The sequence below is a fragment of the Saccoglossus kowalevskii genome, chromosome 1, assembly GCF_978046115.1.
Source record: "Saccoglossus kowalevskii chromosome 1, keSacKowa6.1, whole genome shotgun sequence".
Taxonomy (NCBI): Eukaryota; Metazoa; Hemichordata; class Enteropneusta; family Harrimaniidae; genus Saccoglossus; species Saccoglossus kowalevskii.
This window is the reverse complement of record NC_140641.1, coordinates 8,349,354-8,373,457: the sequence shown is the minus strand read 5'-3', so window position 1 is coordinate 8,373,457 and position 24,104 is coordinate 8,349,354. Positions and strand designations below refer to the sequence as shown.

The 24,104-nt window shown below is 36.2% G+C and overlaps 1 protein-coding gene across 3 annotated transcripts; it reads right to left on the bottom strand.

Annotated features, from left to right (window-relative positions):
- Positions 1–329: 329 nt before the first annotated feature.
- Positions 330–22,176, bottom strand: LOC100369112 (ATP-binding cassette sub-family C member 4-like). 3 transcript variants are annotated; one of them, XM_085498653.1, is made up of 28 exons: positions 22,016–22,176; positions 19,484–19,556; positions 18,940–19,045; positions 18,527–18,637; positions 17,989–18,112; positions 16,966–17,181; positions 16,685–16,774; positions 16,240–16,403; positions 15,646–15,771; positions 14,408–14,657; positions 13,562–13,669; positions 11,768–11,857; positions 11,242–11,433; positions 9,482–9,663; positions 9,277–9,373; positions 8,863–9,132; positions 8,328–8,540; positions 7,883–8,065; positions 6,951–7,161; positions 6,479–6,709; positions 5,945–6,175; positions 5,323–5,423; positions 4,415–4,606; positions 4,156–4,311; positions 3,806–3,895; positions 3,518–3,690; positions 3,082–3,187; positions 330–1,037 (listed from the first exon to the last, which is right to left on the bottom strand). In XM_085498653.1, the coding sequence occupies exons 3-28, from the start codon at positions 19,002–19,004 to the stop codon at positions 756–758; spliced, it is 4,254 nt and encodes a 1,417-aa protein (XP_085354779.1). In that variant the 5' UTR covers positions 19,005–19,045; positions 19,484–19,556; positions 22,016–22,176; the 3' UTR covers positions 330–755. The 3 variants fall into 3 exon arrangements, with proteins under 3 accessions (XP_085354779.1, XP_085354780.1, XP_085354781.1); XM_085498654.1 differs by having other exon boundaries at positions 6,611–6,709; XM_085498655.1 differs by lacking the exon at positions 6,479–6,709.
- Positions 22,177–24,104: the final 1,928 nt, after the last annotated feature.

Here is a 24,104-nt window from a genome sequence, read left to right as displayed (position 1 = left end):
TATGAATGAAGTCAATCAATACACAATCGAAATCTGGCTCTGGAATGGCAGAAATGGTTGACTTTGATGAATTTTAAGCATAAAAATGGTCGCAGTCCCGCCATTTCGACCAGATCGTGAAACGAATTGACGTACATATGTCTCCTAAAATGTATGAAGCATGCCTAATATACAAGTGGCGACGCACGGACGGACACCAGGAGGTCAATCCACGTTTTAGGATTTCGTCCGAACGAAAGCTAATAATGGCTTGTCGAACATTCAACTTGGCCTGATATATGCACGGAAACGCACACAAACACAAACACACAATAAAACGCAAAAGCGAATCAAAAGATCAATAATTGCTTTTAGTAAATGGATATGTTAATAAAATGAACAATATATAAAGATAGACCTAATACTTATTGCCAATATGCTTGATTATTAAAAAAAAACCCGTTACTGTACGAAATATATAGTGTATATTGCGAAGACTGAGTAAATATAATATTATCAAGTCCGTGTATGTACTGATACAAAAAAATAACTGTATAATATATACATATTTAGCTTAATAAAGTCTGTGTCCCAAACTCAAATGATCAACGGTTTGACGCCTCTCCCTCTCCGACGACACAGCGTTAGTTCTTTCAAATAACTCACTGGTCCATTGCACTGCTTGTGGTCATTTGTCAATGTCCGCACTGGTGCCTTTCCATCGAGTACAGATGCACCGCTAGTTGAACGACGACAGGCACTTCTACTGGGAGGTATCAGACTATCGTGTCATTGTCCAGCCCTGTAGTGTCAGTAGAACCACTTCTTGTTACATCAACTGAAGCACCGCCGTTTGGAATATCAGTGTTGTTTTCATGTTCTTTGCTTTCTGAATGTTTTTGTTCTTCATTCACTTTTCTATGTTCATGTTGTCTTAATTTTGATTTTATCTTACTGCTCATTTTGGATGCAGTTACCATGCTACAGAATACGCCTTCTTCTTTTTCCATCAATTTGAGAGGTTCGTCGAACTCTATTACGTTGCCAGTTTGCACTACCTGTTGATAAGGTATGTAAAAAAAAAGATGAACGAAATATTGACACATATATGGCAAATAATGACTTATAAATATATAACAATTACACGTACGGCTTATAATGACACGCAAAGTAATAACATACATGAGTAATATCGACACATACAGGTAATAAAATACTTACAATCAATGACAGGTATAGGTAATAATGACAAATAAGGCATTATTCACACATACAGATAGTAATGACACGTACAATCAATGACAGGTATAGTAATAATGACATATAAGGCATTATTCACACATACAGATAGTAATGACACATACAATCAATGACAGGTATAGGTAAAAATGACATATACGACATTATTCACACATACAGATAATAATGCCACGTAAAATCAATGACAGGTAAATGTAATAATGACATACAAGGCATTATTCACACGTACAGGTAATAAAACACTTACAATCAATGACAGGTATAGGTAATAATGACAAATAAGACATTATTCACACATACAGATAGTAATGACACATACAATCAATGACAGGTATATGTAATAATGACATACAAGGCATTATTCACACGTACAGGTAATAAAACACTTACAATCAATGACAGGTACAGGTAATAATTACAAATAAGGCATTATTCACACATACAGATAATAATGACACGTACAATCAATGACAGGTATAGGTAATAATGACATATACGACATTATTCAAACATACAGGTAATAAAACACTTACAATCAATGACAGGTATATGTAATAATGACATACAAGGCATTATTCACACGTACAGGTAATAAAACACTTACAATCAATGACAGATATAGGTAATAATGACAAATAAGGCATTATTCACACATACAGATAATAATGACACGTAAAATCAATGACAGGTATATGTAATAATGACATATACGGCAGTATTCACACATACAGGTAATAAAACACTTACAATCAATGACAGGTATAGGTAATAGTGACATATACGGCATTATTCACACATACAGATAATAATGACACATACAATCAATGACAGGTATAGGTAATAATGACAAATAAGGCATTATTTACACACACATACAGATAGTAATGACACGTAAAAACAATGACAGGTATATGTAATAATGATATATACGGCATTATTCACACATACAGATAATAATGCCACGTACAATCAATGACAGGTATGGGTATTAATGACATCTAAGGCATTATTCTAGTCGTCAACTTATAGCAGTATAGGAACAAATCTTCAAATTTGTTATCGGCTAGTTCGGTACACATTGATTGGTTTTATCAATTGCTTTCTATCACGGTCATGAGGAAGGTTATTTATGCATCACAACATGTCCATCTAGTTAGTTGATAAGAAAACTAACGGAGATATAGTTTATTTTACGCCTCGAGATCTAGAACTTCTCACATTGTAAACACGTGTTTCTCACTATTATAAGTCATTTCACGTTTTGGATTTAATATTGTTATTTACATAAACGCTGCGTTGTGTGTTATCACTGAATATGATGTCGTTATCGTCGTGATACGTAGTAACCCTGACAACGATATGTGGCATTTTCCTCCCTCCCTCCCAATGCTGTGTAATATAATCTGAACACTGTCTCGGGGTGCTGCGATCTGATCCGCTCTCCCTTGAGTGCGCCACAGCGCAGAGATTTAACATCTGTTTAGTGCAGAATATAAGTTCTTGTTTCAGTTTTTAATTCTCTTGATAACAGAGATGATCGACTTTTTCTCAATAATCGTTTTGCACTGTATTTGTTCCTCAAAACATGTTTTAAATTTTCCCATGTGTGTGTGCCCCACAGACCGTGATTTAGCGAACTTTAATACATGAACAGGAAACAGAAAAGCCATCCTAACTTAAAGGGCGCTAGTCGTCGCGCAGCGCGTGTTCGAATTTCATGTAAACAACCAATGTATTTTACAGGCGTTGTTTACGTCGTTATGCGTCCTGTATTGAACAGGCGGCGCGACGACCACCTCCCTTTAAATTCAGGTCATATATAAGTAGGTAAAATGCACCTACCATGATTCTATCAGAATCTATTATCGTATTTAAACGATGGGCTATTGTAAGCACTGTACAATCTTTGAACTGATCACGTATAGTCTTCTGTATTTTCATATCGGTCCTGTAAAAACATAAATATAATAATATGGCGTCCTCGTCAACGACAAAGATTGCAGCATTTTTCAAGCATCGACAGATTTTGCCGTTGGTGACGTGCTTGCGAAGCCGTTGGTCGATGCTTGTAGAATTCTTGATATAGAAGTAAGCCGTTATATACGACACAAGACAGTTAATGTGTTTTCTGTCGTCTTCAAGGTAAACCAAGAACGACAATTTCAGTAAGATCACAATAATACGAGACATAACACGAGAGATGCAACACGCACGTTATCAGGCTAAACGTGCTACCACGAGGTTCACGTGTTTATAGGGGATATAACACATCACTTACGTGGCGTCTACATTCGCTGTGGCTTCATCAATCACGAGTATTCGTGTTCCTTGCAGTATAGCACGTGCCAGACATACGAGTTGTCGTTGCCCAACACTCAAATTACTTCCACCTTCACACAGTTCACTGTCAAATTCTTCGCCCATTCCTACCACTAAGTCACGTAGGTCAACCTGCAAAACAGTTTATTCCCTATTAAAATGCAATATTTTCAAGTTGTTTTTAAGGTACGTACTTATTTATGGGCTGTTGCTGGAGGGTAGAAATCGATGGAGCAGTCAAACTCACCTGGTCAATAACCTTCCACAAATGTTCGTCATCGTATTCTTCGGAGGGATCAAGATTCATACGCAATGTTCCGCTAAACAGCATTGGTACCTAATAGATTGAATTAAGGCAAAATTAGATATTTTTTTAAATAACTTTTCATCGTTTGTCTGATTTTTTTTATCTCCTCGTTATTTGCGCATAGTCGTCGTTCTCGTGATATTCTAACCGAAATATTAAAGGGCGATGTTTGTTGCAGAGCGTGCGTTCAAATTTTACGTAAACAATGTATTACATACGCTTTGTATGCGTCGCTATGAATTTCATATCGAACAGAACGCGGCGCCACCACCTTTAACTTTTGAAGTTACCTGTGGAATCACTGCAATTCTATTTCGTAATTCTGTAACCTTAACGTTTGTTGTTGGAATTCCGTCGATAGCAATAACTCCTGTGGGTTTGGACATGCGCAGCAACGCTTCTATCACTGTGCTCTTACCCGAGCCACTTCGTCCCACAACCCCAACCTGCGGGTGAATACAAGTATTAGAAAGTGTAATAAAACAAATAACTTGAAACAATGAACAATACTTAGTAGAGATACAATACATGATTCTTAACATTGTTTACCTTCTCCTTTGGTTTTATGCTGAACCCAATATTAGTTAATATCAAGGGACCATCCTCGCTATAAGAGTATGACACATCTCTGAATGTAATGGCGCCATCACTTGGCCAGTCTATGGGCGGTTGCGTTTCTTCGTTGGGGTCGGATTCGGGCGTCAGGTTTGTATATCCTATTATGCGTTCCACCGATATCATCTGTCACATAAAACGATATACATCTTGTAAACGAATAAATATATGTAGGTAGTACTGTCGTGGAGGATAATTATGTTTATTCATTCAATAAAACAGCAGACACAGATGAACGTGACCCTGGAAATTGAAAGCATTACGTGCCAAGCCAAGGCGCAATGCATACAAGTTTGGACTTATATCGTCTGTTTTCAAGGCTTCACGGAAAGCTTGTAAATAAAGTTTAACTAAAAACTAAAACAAAAAATAATAAACTTGGAACTTTGAGTACTAAAACTGTGAAAATCGCCTCAAAATTAACATCTAATTGTATGTATTGTTGCTTTGTATGTGATGTACCATATAAAGGGTTTATCGACTGATGAATTACAAAACATCGATGCTGTGCCAACATCACCACTATACGTTCACCCCTCTGTTTATAACTAATGTTGTCTAAGGCACTATGTCATTCTATAGTCAGAGCAATGTCAGCTATTTTGCCACATGATTTAAAATATTTGAACAATTATAGCCGGGAGGGGGGTCGTCACTCGCGCATGCGAGGGAATCGAGTCGAAAGCGATGATAACAACGCGCGCTAAAACACAAGACCTCCCGGGCAAACGCTTTTTTGTAGAAAACGACAGACACTGTCCGTCTGTCGCAATGTGTTGTTTCTGTGCAAGATTAAGATCAGGCCTCAGAAATAAAATAACATATATTGCTTGTTCACATACCTGACCCTCTACATCAGTACTGGCTCGAACACACCACTGGAAGACTCCTATTAAATTAAGGGAGTAGGCAAGTGATAAACCGACAAATCCTGCGTCCAAAGCTGCAAATGACCACAATTATCAATATAACACCACTTACTATGAATTATAATGTATCATGTTACTCTTTCACGTACAAAGAATATTCCTATAGTACGGTTTGAAATTGATTAGAAATCAGTGTTTCCATTGGAGTAAATTACATCATTTCTTGGAGTTACAGTTTAAAGCGGTGGAGTCGTCACCTGCGCATGCGTCAGATGGGCATAGCGTGTCATTCTTTACAAACAAGCGTCTACCCATGAGCCTTTGCGTTTTAGTGTGTGTTGTTATCGTCGCTTGAGACTCAATTCCCGCGCGTGCACAGGTGACGACCCTCCCGCTTTAAGATCAAGTTAACATTTAAGTTGGAGTTGCGTAAACACGCACACATAAACAATCAGGTGCGCCCTGTCAGCTATTTTGAATGGTTTGTGAAGTAACATCAACACACGAGATATTAGATTCACGGCAGTAACATAACCAATATATAAAGTCATGATAAACAAATCAAAATCGTAAAATACCGTATTGAAACACGTACAATCACCAGCTATGACACACAAGAAAGCCACGGCAGTGACAAAAAGCACTACAAGTATGTCCAATCGTATCGCAAACCAGCGAGTAGTTGCTAAGAACAGAAACCAGGCAGATGAGTGTTTGTCCTCGTGCTGGAAGAACTGCTTTTCCATCTTGTGTTCAACCCTGGCTGAACGTATTGTCCATATTCCGTTAAGAGTGTTCGAAATGTGGGAAAATACAGGACTTCGAGCTGGAAAATTATAAAGTAAATATGACATTGACTGTGGGCATTGCGCAGTATGTAGGTGAACAAACGTTGAATGCAAAGTGAGGGTAGAGGCGCCAATAATTGACATTAAAAGACTATACATATATGGTTTGTGAGCTTATGTTGATTTGCTCACTATATTGTTAGATACTGTGTTTGCTCATTAGTGGCTAATCGGTGCCTACCCTTTTAACTGAGTACACATGTTTGTTCGGGATATATTAAAGAGTAACCACATTTCACCCCTTTCCCGTTTTCGGGGCTGTGCAATATATGTTGACTTACTGACTCCTTCAAGTCGTTTGATGTCGTTTGATGTCATTAAAAAGTAGCGGCGTAGATAGACAAACATCCCTATGAGTGGAAGTGTAGGAAGTATGGCGTATGGATTCACCAGAAATACCACAATTAATATACCAAGTAATATCATTGTATGCTGAACGAAATCAACGAACGAAAACGGCAGTAGATCATCGGTAATGCCAACGTCTTTGGAAAACCTGTTCAAAATGCGACCTTTGAAGAAAACGGAAGTAATTGCAATGAATATAAAAGTGTATGGCAATTAATTTCATCAAAAGATGCCACACTTTTTAATGATATTCTCTATGCTTTAACCTCAACATTATGTGATGCCATAGGGTATAGAAGTCGATTAAATTACACTATACTCACACAAAAAAGATCCGCCAATACTGAACAATTTACAAAGCGAAAAAACAACAATTATATCTTAGCGTGCCCTCAACGTTCTCACCTGTTGGGTTGTTGTCAAAAAAACATATGGATGTTTGCATTATTGAATCAAACATCTGATTATGCAGATTTTTAGACGCATGCACGGCGCCTTTGAATAGCGTGACAGTCCTGGTTAGTCCGAACAGTATAGATGCCGCCACCAACGACGAGTAGATAACGAGAAACAGGTAATCATCTTCACTGAGGGCGCTGTCATCAAATATCGGTACCTACAGTGAATATGGTGGGAATATAACGAGACACAATATAACAACAATTTAAAAATAATAACACACATACTATTATCATATATTACCGAAAAAGTGAGGGGATCAACAAGTACAGGCAGAGACGGTTCTATTGCCACAATTTTAATAGAGGGATTTGTCATTCAAGACCGATATTCTGCAAACGTATCAACGCGTATATGTATGACTTGGCAAATTACGTGTCACGCAATGCTACAACTAATTCGTGATGTACCCCAATAATTAAAAACAGTTTCTTGCTATTCTACAAATGCGTGTATACAATTAATTGAAAACAAATCATAACTATCAGACAACGAATTGTATTATTTCAATAATTTCTAATAACCATGTGGGCGGCAAAATGGACATCAAGTGTTTTGGCCCTCAGAGATACCTGTAGGCAACGTTAGACATTCCACCACATCATTATATTATGGAAAAATGACTGTTGTTTGTGGTCTGAATCCATTGACAGTGCGAGATATGGCCAGTGTGGCAATTATATTCGTGGTCTTTATGCTGTGTTTATAGTGTTCCAGGGGATTGCTTCCTTATAAATTCAGTGAGACGCTCAAGCTAGCCATATTGTTGAGAGAAAACATGTAGTGTGGTGATTGCCGGGAAAAGTGCGGAGATAGTGGGTGGACTCCGAGTCAGCTTGGACGCTGGTATAACCTGTTTAATCCACAGCTAAGCATACCTGTATATTTATAATGGACGAATTTGTACTTCCATTAGTTGCATCGTACTGTATAGCAAGCTCTGTCGACGTTGGCATGGTAACATTATCTATTAATGTATCATTGATTTCAGTAGTGTGTAATAACATAATATTACCATCCACCCATATTGACAACCACCAATCGGATGAAATGTACAACGCCTGGTGGAAAACACACACACATAAAAACAACCAATTAGAACAACATAGCCACGCAAATACCAATAAGTTATTTATTATTAGTCATGTTTGGGAGGGTTACCGTGACTTTAATCATATCATAATATCACAAAATAATAAAATAACATTGTATCCCACCACATTTTATACGATTTTCTGGTGATTAAAATAGTACAATTAGGATCAATAATTTAAAATATTTATTCCAATCAAAGATATTCATTTATGACATCATTCTACTTACCTGAGCTAATATGCTAATTAGTAGAACAACAAGGCTACCAATTATGCCAAATCCTGCTTTCAAATAATGTGCATAGACTCGTAACCCCACGTGACCCGTTCCACTTTCTTCTTCTGTCTCGTCCTCGTCCTCGGCTGCCTCGTCTTCTTGCTCAGTCCTTCCAGCTTTGCGCGCCTTAATTTCCTTTAAATAATCTTCTGACAAATAACTCTCCTGAAAAGGGAAGCGACAACAAATAGTCCAAATGACTTCAAAATCATATAGTGGGTCTGATATAAGTCATACCAATGTCTGAACAAGTGGGATTCTCTAGGTAATCACGACGGTGTGGTGTGAAGAGAGTTTACACACTTGTAATCGCTTTAGTATATGTTTATGCATAATAATTAGGTAATTAGCATATTAACTATGGGTCACGTGTTGTCAGATCTGCTTTGCAACAATAAATCAGGTCAAACTTGGGTTTATTCGGTCAAAATTTATTAATTTAATGTATATCATACTAAATCGTCACAGTAAACAATATATTACTCACCTGTTGTGCGTTGTAACTAGATGGCAGTGTCATGAAGTGACCTTTTCCGAATGACGTCACAGATCTGTGTTTCAGTCTTTTCCGTTTACGCTGTTGTTGTGCAGTTGTTTTGAATGCACCCGTCGTAACCAAGGTAACAGCTAAACGACCCCATCGCCGTTTAGCCTGTACTCGGCGTTGTTTGCCTTGTTGGCATTCTCTGATGACGTCAGCACAGTCAATGCCAGAATTCTGAATTTCTTGCAAGGTACCAAATGCAAGAACTTCTCCCTGTACCAAAAGTATGATAAACATGTATATAATATTGCCATCTATTATTGTTTGCGACAGACACCAGACATGACGGTCGCCTTGAAGATAATATTGAAAGACAAATTACATATTGGTGCCAGTGCGCCCTCTATGTACGCATACCTCTTTTAACACAAGTACTTTGTCAACTGTGTCCAGATACTGCGTCTGATGTGTTACTAAGATTCGTGTTTTCCCACTCAAGTATCCACACACACATCTACAATAGAATTAAAAAAAAGTCTATTGGATTCACAGCATATGGAATTTTAATGGGTTTAATTTTAATTTAATATAATTTAATTTAATCACTACGTCATATACTAACTTGTCCATTATATCCCTGGCTATTTTATAATCTAGAGCGCTGAATGGATCTTCTATCAAGTATATATCAGCGTTATGGTACACTGCACGTGCCAGACTAACCCGCGACCTTTGACCCCCGCTTAAGACTTCGCCTTTCTCTCCAAGTGACGTCAAATCCCCTTCTGGAAGTGACGCGATGTCCTGAAAAAAAAGATTCAACTAGTAATTTATGTCTGTTTGTGCATTTTGACACATTAAGGATTCATAACACGCCCCAGTCGTCGCGCCCTGACGTAGGTCAAAACTTCGCCTGATGAATCATGACAAACACGCATGTAGACGCCCCCTGATTGGTACAATATAGTTGTACATGCACTAATCAGTGGGCGTTCTTTGCCTCTTTTTAATCTCATGATTCAGCCGGGGCGAAGTTGACTGCAAACTGATAAGGCGTCGTGAATGGAATATCGGTCAAAATACACTCTTTCACAGTATTGTCACATAAATGAGGGGGCAAATTTGAAAGTACACATTTCTGTGGCAATATCAACGAAGTGTGTAGATGAAAGGACATTTTAGGGTAACAACATTCCCGGGAATTAGGACCGAGTAGTTGTAATTGACGACCGGGCGTTGCAAAATTTCTCAAATGTAAACCGAGTATCAAATTCTGAAATGAACATATGACTGATACATGATCACGCGTGACTGTGCTACCAACTGTGCTAACCCACCATATGGTTATTATGTTTCAGAAAATAGTAAATAGCAAATATCGATACGACAAAATCAGTTACTCTGTAAAACTAGTTTGTAAAAACGACACCAGTTTACCAAACGCCCTCCGATCTGATAGAGAACAACAGAGCCGTACTTGTGTATATATGGTGTTCGTCGTCAACTGATTCGGACATTTTCTTTTTAAATAGTACTAGAAACTGATCCCTTAGTTGATTGTGATTATTTTGTCCAATTGGGCCCCAGAGTAATCACTCTCATCACTCTCGTGGCACAATCATATCGCATTACGCAATATAGATATATGATATATAGCATGAAACTGAATATTTGGTAATCGTTGTTGGAACATAAGATAGTACTGTGAACTATTGAATTAAGCTATGATAAAAGCGGGAAATAACGCCGTCACTGTCCGGGCAACTCTATTGCGATATATGTGGTTACGTAAATTCTTTTAATTTTATTTATTTGTGAATTGAAACCCACTTAATTGAATAAAATTTCTAGAAAGTTATTTAAATATGACACAAAATCAAAAGAAACGAATTAATAGCCAGTTCATTGGGTATTTCTCTAGCTTTGAATCAATAGAGAAAAGAAGGGTATTCTATGGCGATTTAAGCCGTTCGCCCATTAGGCTATTATCAAAATATTTCTGTAATTATACTATCGGAGTTTATTCTCGTGATAATTGACATCACATATTACTGAAATGGACATATCCGTAATACTATGCCCTTTATAATTAAAAGGAAGTGAAACCAGTCTAAAGTGGCGTAAATGTTCAGCAAAACGCTCTCATAGTTCAAGGCACCGTTGAACGAATTGTTCTTCATATTTATGAAATAAACGACACTTACATCTTATTGTTGGTCCTAATGGTGACGTATTTGTCAATATAGAATTTAGTTGCAATACCAGGAATTTCCAATTGTAGACAGAACACGAGGAAACGTAGCGAGGAAAAACAAACCTAAAACCACAAGTCTCTGTAAGCGGTGTGTAATAATGACAGTATGTATTCTATAAACGACATACCTGTACAAGATTACATACTTCGAGCACTGTCTGATATTTCTTTTCATCGAACGTATTACCGAATATTATGTTTTCTTTCAACGTATCTTTAAATATCCATGGTTGCTGCGAACCATAAGATAAGGTACCAGCCACACTGAATTTCTCACTTTCCTGTGTGAGATCGCTCATTAAGGCTCGAAGTAACGAGGACTGAAAAAAATATTATTTGATATTCGTCAAGTGTGTGTAATTAGAGTAGTGATTTCGGCAAGTATATCACGTAAATATTTTCATCGGCACTGGCATATTACTAATATATAGACTAAACTAGACTAGACTAGACTAGACTAGACTAGACTAGACTAGACTAGACTAGACTAGACCACACCACACCACACTACACTACACTACACTACACTACACCACACTACACCACACTACACTACACTACACTACACTACACTACACTACACTACACTACACTACACTACACTACACTACACTACACTACGTACTTTGAGACAACCATAGGTCGATCACGTACCTTGCCACAGCCCACGGGGCCGATTACTGCAATAAGTTCTCCTGGTTTCACGTCCATGGTAATCTGATGAAGTACGGGAGTTTCCATTGTCTGACCGAAAATGAACAAAACTCACAGGTCAACGACAGTACAGTTTTTGACGATATCTGTGACAATGAGCTAGGTAGCCCTATCGTTATAACTGACAGTACATTAGGTAGTACTATTGGCTACAACTGATAGTAAGTAGTATTGGCGATAACTATCGATACACTACGTGTTACAACATATTGTGATAAATTGTCTCGTGTTCATTGTTCTAAGTCAGATAACTTTACGGATATTATTTTCGTTCATCATCCTGTGTCCGTATTTATCTTGAAATAGATCATCTTAGTCACTTACTCTGAAAGTTTCTTTATTTTGTACGAAACGTTCGTGTTTACGAGGATGTTTTTATTTACTTATAACCAAATTCAGAACGAGTTTGTTCTCATATGATTTAAGAGAATACAATTTTTTCATTACTACGTGTAAATTGGAAATTGATTGAGCAACACATTCAATTCGAACCAACAATTAGTGTGGTTTGTGTGCGAAAAGTTGTGTGAGCTGAGCTATTTGAGCTAAGCGTTGAGCTAAGCTGTGTGAGCTAAGCTGCGCGAGCTGAGCTGTGCGAGCTAAGCTGTTGAGCTAAGCGGTTGAGCTAAGCTGTTAAGCTGAGCTGTGCGAGCTAAGCTGTTGAGCTAAGCGGTTGAGCTAAGCTGTGCGAGCTACGTTGTATGAGCTAAGCTGTGTGAGCTAAGCTGCGCGAGCTGAGCTGTGCGAGCTAAGCTGTTGAGCTAAGCAGTTGAGCTAAGCTGTTAAGCTGAGCTGTGCGAGCTAAGCTGTTGAGCTAAGCGGTTGAGCTAAGCTGTTAAGCTGAGCTGTGTGAGCTAAGCTGTGTGAGCTAAGCTGTGTGAGCTAAGCTGTGTGAGCTAAGTTGTGTGAGCTAAGCTGTGTGAGCTAAGCTGTGTGAGCTAAGTTGTGTGAGCTAAGCTGGGTATTTGTGATAGAATGCAACATGCAGTGCAATATGATAATACATATATCAAGTGCGATGTCTACAGACCATGAGCTTATTGCCCATCTCCACAAAATGAGTTACAAAACCACCTAAATCTCGCCAACATATCTCGCGATAACCAACAATACGCTAGGCAGCACTATTGGCGATAACTAACAGTACGTTAGGTAGTACAATTGGCGATAACAAACAGTAAGTTATGTAGTACAATTGGCGATAACTAACAGTACGCTAGGTAGTACTATTGGCGATAACTAACAGTACGCTAGGTAGTACAATTGCAATAACAAACAGTGAGTTATGTAGTACAATTGGCGATAGCTAACAGTACGCTAGGTAGTACTATTGTCGATAACTAACAGTCTGCTAGGTAGTACTATTGGCGATCACTAACAGTACGCTAGGTAGTACAATTGGCGATAACAAACAGTAAGTTATGTAGTACAATTGCGATAACTAACAGTACGCTAGGTAGTACTATTGGCGATAACTAACAGTACGCCAGGTAGTACTATTAGCGATAACAAACAGTACGCTAGGTAGTACTATTGGCGATAACTAACAGTACGCTAGGTAGTACAATTGGCGAAATCAAACAGTAAGTTATGTAGTACAATTGCGATAACTAACAGTACGCTAGGTAGTACTATTAGCGATAACTAACAGTACGCTAGGTAGTACTATTGGCGATAACTAACAGTACGCTAGGTAGTACTATTGGCGATAACTGATATTTTATGCATACGTACCTTAGACCAGGATGCTGTCATATCTTTAACATCAATACTCCCAACTGCAACGATTTCACTGTTTTTGTTTTCACTGAATCCATTCCACTCATCAAGCAGCAGAAAATTCTAAAGTAGGAACCACAGGTGATACGATAGGCTTAGTATATTTGTTTGGCATTTCATGATTGATCAGAAAATTTTGGAAAACGTTCACTAACTTCAACATTTAACTTTAACATTTAACTTTTAACATAATTACACCTTATTTACGTCTTTAGATTATATAATCGGACAAAAAGTTGTGAACAAATATTGAAAATGCCTTTATATGTTTCACGATACATTCAAGTTCAGGAAACGGACAACTCTCAAGGTCAGCTTGTATGACGCCAGACATAGTAAACATTATATATGTGGATAGTAGTAACAGAATGAACAGACAGAATGAACAAGAACTATATTAGCAATTTAGAGATATCATAATGAAATAAATAACCATGTTTCTTAAATGTCATTGTGTTGATCCAAAATGAGTAACAGATCGAATATGTTCATAAAGTGCCAAATGTATGAGAGAACCACACAAGGTACTGGCAGGTCCACGTGTTTCAATTAAGTAAATACGACGCCCTCGTACGTCATAATAGAACGCGATTTCGTCAAAGGCGAAATTCCGTAGTATGACACAGTTATAACCATCACCTTTTGAAAATAAGGTTGCCTGTCACGTCACTGGTTTCTAGAATGTCAACCGGCTTTACAAATATGTGATATTAATTATACATAATCATCAGGTTATTTTGTTTTAATCCGATCTGTATATTGCTGAGATAATCTGCCATTTTGTTATACCATTATACTAACCTGTAATCGTGTTATCGACACGATAGCTTCAAATGAGTATTGTAAGGCAGTCGGGAAATCGTAAAATGTATATTCACGTAGTACATCGTATAAAGCCAATGCGTAGAATACTTGATATGCTTGTAAGGAATGTCCACTGAGTACGTATGGTAAAAACGTGGCAAAACCGCTTAACATACTCCATGAACAGTATAAAAAGAACACTGTTGCTTGTAAATAAGAACTTCGCGAAACTTGATTGATTTCCGCCCTAAAAAAAATACAGAGATACTAACTTGGATGATTTGTATTTTGGAATTATTCATTAATCCAATTATAGGAAATATATACTAGTGTATATTGCATTTTAAGGAAACAGTTCACATTTCAGGGGACGTACAAATGTTTACGGATTGTTTGTTGTTTACAACATAGACCACACAACACTATTGTCACTAAATAATAAGTTAAGGCGTCGTCAAGGAGACAACATTATGTAATGTAAATAAAAGTCATTCCAGTGACAGCTAGGTTCACATGGCAAAGTTACGTACGTATCTATTTTGGTAATCTACTACTTCTAAAACAACGTCAAAGATTTTCCGTTTTTGACATTATGGAATTTTTTCGTTTTTATGGAGGAAGATTTATGATGTTTATGAAAGTTATTGTTCAAACATGAGTTGTTAAACTCGCTACATATTTCTTAATTCATTCAGCAGCTTTCAGTAATAATTCTAGACAAATAAAATGCAAAAATATCGAGAATATGACAAACAAATTATGTTTTGTCTTTAATATTCACGCGCAATCGGTAACTATAAAAATTATTGGTGTGCATGTGGAATACATTTTCTTATGAGATATTTTTTATATATTTCCGAATTAACTTGTCAAAATCAGTTGTTTTCCGGTTAAAAAAAAAAACGAAACAATTTCACAATGTCAAAAACAGAAAGTTCTTAGCGTAATATTTTCTGTGATAATGTATTCTATTTTTAATTAATTAGTTAATGTAATTCTCAGAATGCTATTGAAAGTCACAGGCTATCATTATATCAGATCAGAACAACCTCCGAAGACTGACCATAATGTACGTATTTTTACACCCAAAAATAAGTTTTGGCGTTGGGTACATTTGAAGTCACCATATTACAGTAACTGGTGTACACATTTAAGCCTGCTATTAACCCCCTCCCCATTACGTGACAAGATGTTTCGTCTACCATAATATCCCACGTAGGTATTACTGTACTTACTGCCTAATACTTTTAACCCTCTTACTGAAAAACTCCTCCCAATTATGCATCTTGATATCTCGCATACCGGTGATCACTTCACTTAGACAGCGAACTCTGTCGTCAGTTTGTACCACGGTCTTGTCTCTGTTGAAATTCAAAATATAATGCGAACCACAGTTATGTACGGTGAATATATATTCTAGAAATAATTTGTGATCAGACCATGGTGTTAACTCAACACTGTGTCCAATGCTAAGTTACTAGTTATGATTTACTTATAGCCAAGGGGTTTGCCGACTAATACTCCTTGCGTATAAATAAGAAATTTAATTTGCGACATACATACAAAATATGACAAGTTTGAAAATAAATATGTCATACCATCGTGGTCTGTAGAAAAAGAATACCCACATTTTAAACTGGTTAAATTAATCTTGTTTGACGAATTAACTACATATTGTTGTTGAGCAGTGAAACATATGGTTTTGTTTGAAATGTACATGTTTTGATAACTGAATTGGAAAGAAAAATATGTAGTCGATAATTATTCATGCAAATATGTACTTTGAAACATTGTATTTCACCATTCTTGTAACTATGTGTCCAACCTACCTGATATGTGCCTCCAGTCTCCCGATTAATATTTGAAATGGTATCATTATAAGGGTTAGTACTAATGAGGCAAGTGCATAAGGCCCTATCTCTAAAAATACCAGAGCGTACACAACAATTATCATAACTGGACCAGTCCACAGCGAATTGATAAACGACAAGGCCTGTAGAAGAACCAAAGTATGGTTAGAGTGGCGATGCGTGTAGCAGTGTGTTCCCAATAAATAAATAAATAAATAAATAAATAAATAAATAAATAAATAAATAAATAAATAAATAAATAAATAAATAAATAAATAAATAAATAAATAAATAAGTAAGTAAGTAAGTAAGTAAGTAAATAAATAAATAAATAAATAAATAAATAAACAAATAAATAAATAAATAAATAAATAAATAAATAAATAAATAAATAAATAAATAAATAAATAAATAAATTACATACTGTATCAAACCTGTAGACATCATTGGCTAATAGATTGATCACTTGGCCCGAGTTGGTTTCTTGCATTGCCACGTGATTTAATTTCAAAAGCTATAGCAATAATCAATATTGAGAATTAATATTAATGTCATTAATGGAAGATAGCTATTAATTATCGAATTGATCATCAAAGTGACACGCTTGCACAGATTTAGTACTATATTTCTGATGATATGTAAAAGTGATTACAATACAATATTTATTGCATGATTATTTTTCTTTTCTCAAAAACGAACACTTGCCTTTTTGTAAATCAGAGAACTACAGCCAACTCGTATACGCATACCAATCCGAGCAAGTCCGAACGATTCCGGATGGCTTACAATTACAATTAGAGCGACGCTTAAACTCAGTCCGGCTGCGTACAAGTAGGCATAAAATGTAGTTATGCCGGAATTGGGGGTAAAGTACCAGACTAGTTTTTGTAGAAAAAAACATTGTATAATACTGAAAAAACCCTGAAAGAAAACAAAGAAAAATGCATGACGCCATGAACATAAAATACAATAGTAGAGGGCGGGACTAGAAATATCCATACTTCAAATCAGGTTTCATGTAGGTGGGCCAGCGGGACCTAAAATATAAAATACAATCGAAGTAGTAGTCCCATCTTACCACGTGTTGACGATTTTACACCTTTTATTCAATGCAAATTATTCATGTTCACCCACCAGTGGATGTAATAACAAATATTTACTTCTTTTGAAAATATTGTTAACCGATATTAGAAAAAGCTCATACAAAATGAGATACAATAATTTGCCTTCGCCTCATGATAGTGTGACCTGTATCCAACGCCTGTCAACGTCAATTTTCTTATTTCCATGTATGCAACGATTGCTAAATTATGCCGAATGGACAAAAGAGCGGTGTCGGGTAACATCGGTTGCGAACGGCGGCCCTCGTTTTGTCGGTAGTTCTTGTGGAAGCGGATTTTGGTTACACGAGACTATATGCAAATTTAATTCGCAGATATGCTGCCCTAAAACACGCCCTTTACTCGGATTTCAACCCAAACATATTATAGTAAGAGAGGCTCCTCCGAATTACAACGTGATGACGAATAAATTGAAACAATGGTGGGAGGGACATCCATATCCCAAGTATTTTAAGCTCAAAAGCGTGCGTTATTTTACCACAATATATGTGCAATGCACTAGTTTACAACACGTTGATAAGGAACAAACGTTGTACACCATATGTAAGTCTACATTGTTACATTATATTTGCGTTTTATTTGAGTATACTCGATATCGCAACAATACCTCAAACAAGGCAGCGAACACCCACGGTATTAAATTACGTCCAAAAGTTCTTCGTATTGCACGAAACAGGCTTGGTTTTCTGCTACTGGTTGGAATATTTTTTGAAGCTTCAGTTTCCCATTCTCTGTAAAATTATCAAAATTAAAATAATATAAAGAAGTGAGACATATGAAATTAACACATGTCACGCAAAGGGACTCATTTCATTACCAAGTCAAATAATAATAATGTAATGTAATGTATTACCAAGTCAAATAATAATAATAATAATAATAATAATAATAATAATAATAATAATAATAATAATAATAATAATAATAATAATAATAATAATAATAATAATAAAAATAAAAATAATAATAATGTATTACCAAGTCAAATAATAATGTAATGTATTACCAAGCCAAATAATAATAATGAAATGTAATGTATTACCATGTCAAGTAATAATGTAATATAATGTAATGTATTACCACATCAAATAATAATGTATCGACTTCAGGCGAAGGGCAATACATTCTTAGTATCAAATATTTACTTTTCAAGTTTTCTTGTCAGTTTCTCTGAGGCTTCTTCTTTTGGTACACTATACAGATGTTCGCATTTAAGTTGGTTTGTATACCCAAATTTTAGGATTGGGTGCAACCACCTGTAGATATAATAATCGATATTTAATATTAGTGACCTTGGTAATTTATAGGAATGTATATTTTGTCCATAAATAACGAATGTGATAATACAATATCAGTAACTAATGAGCCTATGTGTTAGCCCTTTGACTACTAACTTTATTAATATGCAGTGCATACATGACAAATGACCGAATACTGTATCATACATATATATATATATATATATATATATATATATATATATATATATATATATATATATATATATATATATATATATATATATATATATATAATATGTAATAGGAATAAAACTCACCAAAATGAGAGTTTGGACAAACAAGTTGCAAACTCCCATGGATGTTGTTCAAATGGCGTATTCATCTTGCTCTACTCTTCGTAGGTTACTATTATATTCGAAGCACCTGTAAACACATATGGGCAGATGACTAGGGGGGGGTATGTCACGTGTACATGGTCCTGGGTTATGTAAAGCTCAAATATTGTGGATGTAAATATCTGTGTCCATACCACATACATTAGATTATAATAGCATAAACTATGTACGCCAGTACAGGATGGAATTAAAACTATTTTAGGGTTGGTAGTGCGTATTTACGTTGATTTATTTATGTCTTGTTTCTGTGCGTTGAGCTCGCATATTATTACCAAATAGCAGTATCATATCGTTTTACGATGACAGTAAAGCTTCTTCAAGTATTTAGGCCAGAGAAGATGTAAAACTACAATCAAAGAGCGATGTTGCCCCCAAGGTACTATAGACACGATGAACCGAAACGACCCAAGCTTTTATAAAGACACTGAACAGCGAGGATTCACGGAAACATGCCAATCGCACTTACCTCAGTTTACTGATTATTTGCGATGCTAACACGTTCAAATATCGAACTCACAATTCTGGTAATAATTACGCAGCTGAGAAAGGAAAAAAAAACAGGTAGATATTATATTCACTGTTTCACTGCATCATCTAATTAGTATGCATATCTTCTTCCTACTGGTCGTGATCCATCAACGTCAAAATTGCGCTGGTTACGTACGTCGGTCGCAGTGTCAGAGCGGGAAGGTGTGAAAGGCAAGCTTTGCGGTGAAATGTACGTCGGACACAGAGTCAAGAAGGATATCTACGAGAGTCACGCTTACGATGACCTGTACGTCGACCACTGTACCAGCATGAGTGGGTGTGAGAGCAAGGCTTGCAATGACCTGTATCAATGTCTTTAAATTTAACATATTGTTTACAGGCAAGAGGTAGTGGGTCGCGTGTGTCAAGCCATTCAGTGGGTGACTACTATTTCAAATTTCAACACTGTATCCTGTATTCTGTGCCTTCTCTTTTTGAAAAAATACACAGTGATTGATTGATAATATACCGGCGGTATACTTGGGAAATACCTGTGATATTTTGGTTATATTCCGGGGCAAACAAATCTTTTAAACTAGAATGTGAAAACACACATTATTACAACTGTCACGAATGTGTTCCTGCGCAAATCGTTCTTTGATTTGGAGGCCGAACGCATTCTATCACGTATCCCTTTGTTTACGTATCATGTCCAATGTTTATATGTGAGTGCTAGTAAAGTGGCCATACACGATAGAAGAATCATTAGAAACAGGAAGACACGACCTCGATGTCAATAACTATTTACATTATCTGGTGACATATATAGATAAGTTATCACAGCATCGCGATTTCGAAACATATTATATGCGAAGTATTTGTAATGAAATCAAAATTGGTTACTGGAAACAATATCCACCCACAGTGGACATTATGACGAGGCAACCGGGTAAATATTTGAGAAACAAAAGTTGTGATGTGGCTACACTTCTGTAACGGTCGTTATGACGTCTGAACGCAAGCCCGCCACAGTTATTTATGTTTCCAAAATAATTAAACATTTGCTTACATTACGTTGTCTCTTTAAGTATTCATTTAGCCGAACCAAACACGCGTCATTTATGTATACCGATTCGTAATAGTTATTTTAGGTGTGGCTGACTGTGACGGATTCATTTCGCCCTTTGAACGAATAACAACTCACCACGTTACCATACGTCTACCGTATCGTCGACCCCATCCAGTTAATTCTGTGAGGTAAAAACTTATTTTTTTTCACGATCAAACTCACTGAGTTATTGTGAATCTAATAAATTATTATTGAAAAACATAATTATTTTGAATGAATAGAAGTATAAGAATTTAAACTTTTAAAAGTATTTTTTATGGTGTGATTCTTTCATTCTAAGATTGGAATTATGAATAATTGCTTAAATAGTATATGAGTACGCCACTGGCCATATGACATTAACGTATCCAATAACATACATACATATGAGAGTTTAAAAACAAAACAAACATCATACCATCGCACTGAAACGTGTCAGTAGGAAAAGTCTTAGGGATCCAAATAATGACGTGTGTATAGAGGCCAATGATTGTATCAAATGCTCCATCAATCTTAAATCGCTTCATTGTTATTATTAATAAACACGTCTACTTATGATCGGTATGTGAGACTTTTGACTGAATGAAGTGGGTGGACTGTTTTAACAAATATCAATTGTCGCGTGTTTGTTACCACAACCCACAAGCACGGCGGCATTGAACTTGCTTCAAAACTAACTTTTTCATATACACGCTAAAACTTAGTTATAAAACTATGTGTTTATTTTTTTGTTCCGTATCTACGACAACATACAATACGCAGAACGTTTACAGTTGACACGTTTGGATTACTAAATCATATATTGAACTTGATTCTATGACATCACGGAATAACACATACGCGACGTATTGTATATCAAATAGTGACTAAATTATATTTCGTATATTTGTGGTTTTAAAGTTGACCGTGGCATCCCGTTTGAAATGTTTACATAGCGCGACATTACTATGGGAATGCCTGTTCAATGCTATAAATACCTAGACGTTAAACAGTCGCCAATCTATTTTATAACAATACATGTTGCTAAAAGACATACGGTATTTTTCGAATGCTCTTTGAACCCGCATTCCCCCGTGGTTAGGACCGCTAATGTTGACCGAGTTGTCACTGACCAGTCTCAAACTACAAGTTCAAAAAAAAAATCTGTATCAGGCCATGTAATCTTCTTATACACATGTACCTGTATCACATTGTCGTCAAGGATGATGCTCATTTGTTTTGTATGGCATACCAATCACATAGCACGCATGAAGCGTGATTCGGACACCGTCATAGATAGGAATTTAGACATAATATAGGTGGACTTGGATTCCTAGGACAACTTTAATATCAACATATGGTTGCCAACGAATTATACAACTACAAACCACAGTACGCTGTAATTAAAAACTCACATATCATTCAACGAAGGTGTTAACTTACCAGACGCAAGCCACCCAGAACTGCCGACGTAACGAAGGAGTATGTTACTATCAGAGCGGCGTATCAGCAAACTACAGCAAGGGGTAACCTCGGGGTACCGCCTACACACATACGTATATTGATCCCTAATCAATATGTGATTGGACACGCCTTACATTGATACAATATAGACCACACTTTGAACACAGTATATATTACCCGCGATAAAAAAAGAATTCTACGAAGTTGTTTGTCATATCACCAGGAAATATGTAGCGATGTACGCCCACCATTCGCGTAATATATATGTTCACCCAGCACTGTTCTAGTTGACTGAACATATCAGTCATACTCACATACACCCTATAGCCATCGAACGACACAACTTAATTGACACACAGTATACTTACAAAGTACACACGGTCATCAGCGAGGGTAAAAGTAGCTGGTCGATGCTATAATAGTGACGAAGACAAAACAACACTTGTCGGCTCAACTATTACACAAGGATCGTTTGTCATGAAAACAAATATTACATTTGTACGCCGAGTAGAATGTAAACAAAAGAATACGTACTCAAACATACGCGATAAATATTTCAATATTATCACTGTACGTGCACTACCATCAAGGTTACACAATAATGTAATAAGTATTTTTATTAGATATTTATTCATAACATATTTTGTCTATTAGGATTGCGAGGAAGTAGACGACGCTATTGCCCCCGCAATGTAGTAAACGAACTTTTAATATGCATTTTGGCTGGAAGAAGTGACTAATACATTTTCTATTTAATTGATGTTCGTTGATATGCGTATTTAATTTTAGTTACACGGTGTAAGCATTACTGGCACAGAATTTAGAATAAAATAGGATGACTAGATATAAATGCCGTTAAATAAGACAAAGCTTAGCTGCAATATATTAGTTTAAAATTGTTGTGAGTGGGAGCCAGTTCCGGCAGATAAAGTGTTTTTCTCCGTCAATATTAACTAGTTGGTACCACGTTTATCTTAAAAGTTAAGGGCACCCGCTAATAAAACAGCAAATAATAACATAGTCCAAATAAACACACCCGGGAATAAAATTATGACGAAAAAACAATGTTCGCAATTGTGTCGCCTAATAGATTACTTTAAAATACCACGTTGAAAGTCTATAGAGGGCGCACACCCAGTGTAATATTACTATTTCCTCCGTTGATGAAATGACGATGCAATGATTATTTGTCATTTACATAGAGCAGACCATCTACAATGTTCTCGGTAAAAGAAAAAATGCGACTGCTGAATATTTATAATTTAGTTTTATTAAAAAGTACGTTTCTGATATGTAATTTAACCCAAAACACACAATTAATGCATTTTCAATTGACCCAGAACACACACTTAAATAAACCCATTTGACCCAGTATACACAATTAAAATACACCCAGTTGTGTTCGGAAACACAATTGAAATATATTTTCAATTGACCTAGAAAACATAATTAAAATACACTCATTTGATCTAGAACACACAATTAAAATACACCCATTAGACCCAGAACACACATTAAAATACACCCATTTGACCCAGAAAACATAATTAAAATACACCGATTTGACCCAGAACACACAATTAAAATACATCCATTTGACCCAGTACACACAATTAAAATACACCCATTTGATCTAGAACACACAATTAAAATACACCCATTTGATCTAGAACACACAATTAAAATACACCCATTTGACTCAGAAAACATAATTAAAATACACCCATTTGATCTAGAACATACAATTAAAATACCTCATTTGACCCAGAACACACATTAAAATACACCCATTTGACCCAGTACACACAATTAAAATACACCCATTTGACCCAGTACACGCAATTAAAATACACCCATTTGTCTCAGAACACACATTAAAATACACCCATTTGACCCAGTACACACAATTAAAATACACCCATTTGACCCAGTACACACAGTTAAAATACACCCATTTGACCCAGTACACACAATTAAAATACACCCATTTGACCCAGTACACACGATTTAAATACACAAATTTGACCCAGTACACACAATTAAAATACACCCATTTGACCCAGTACAC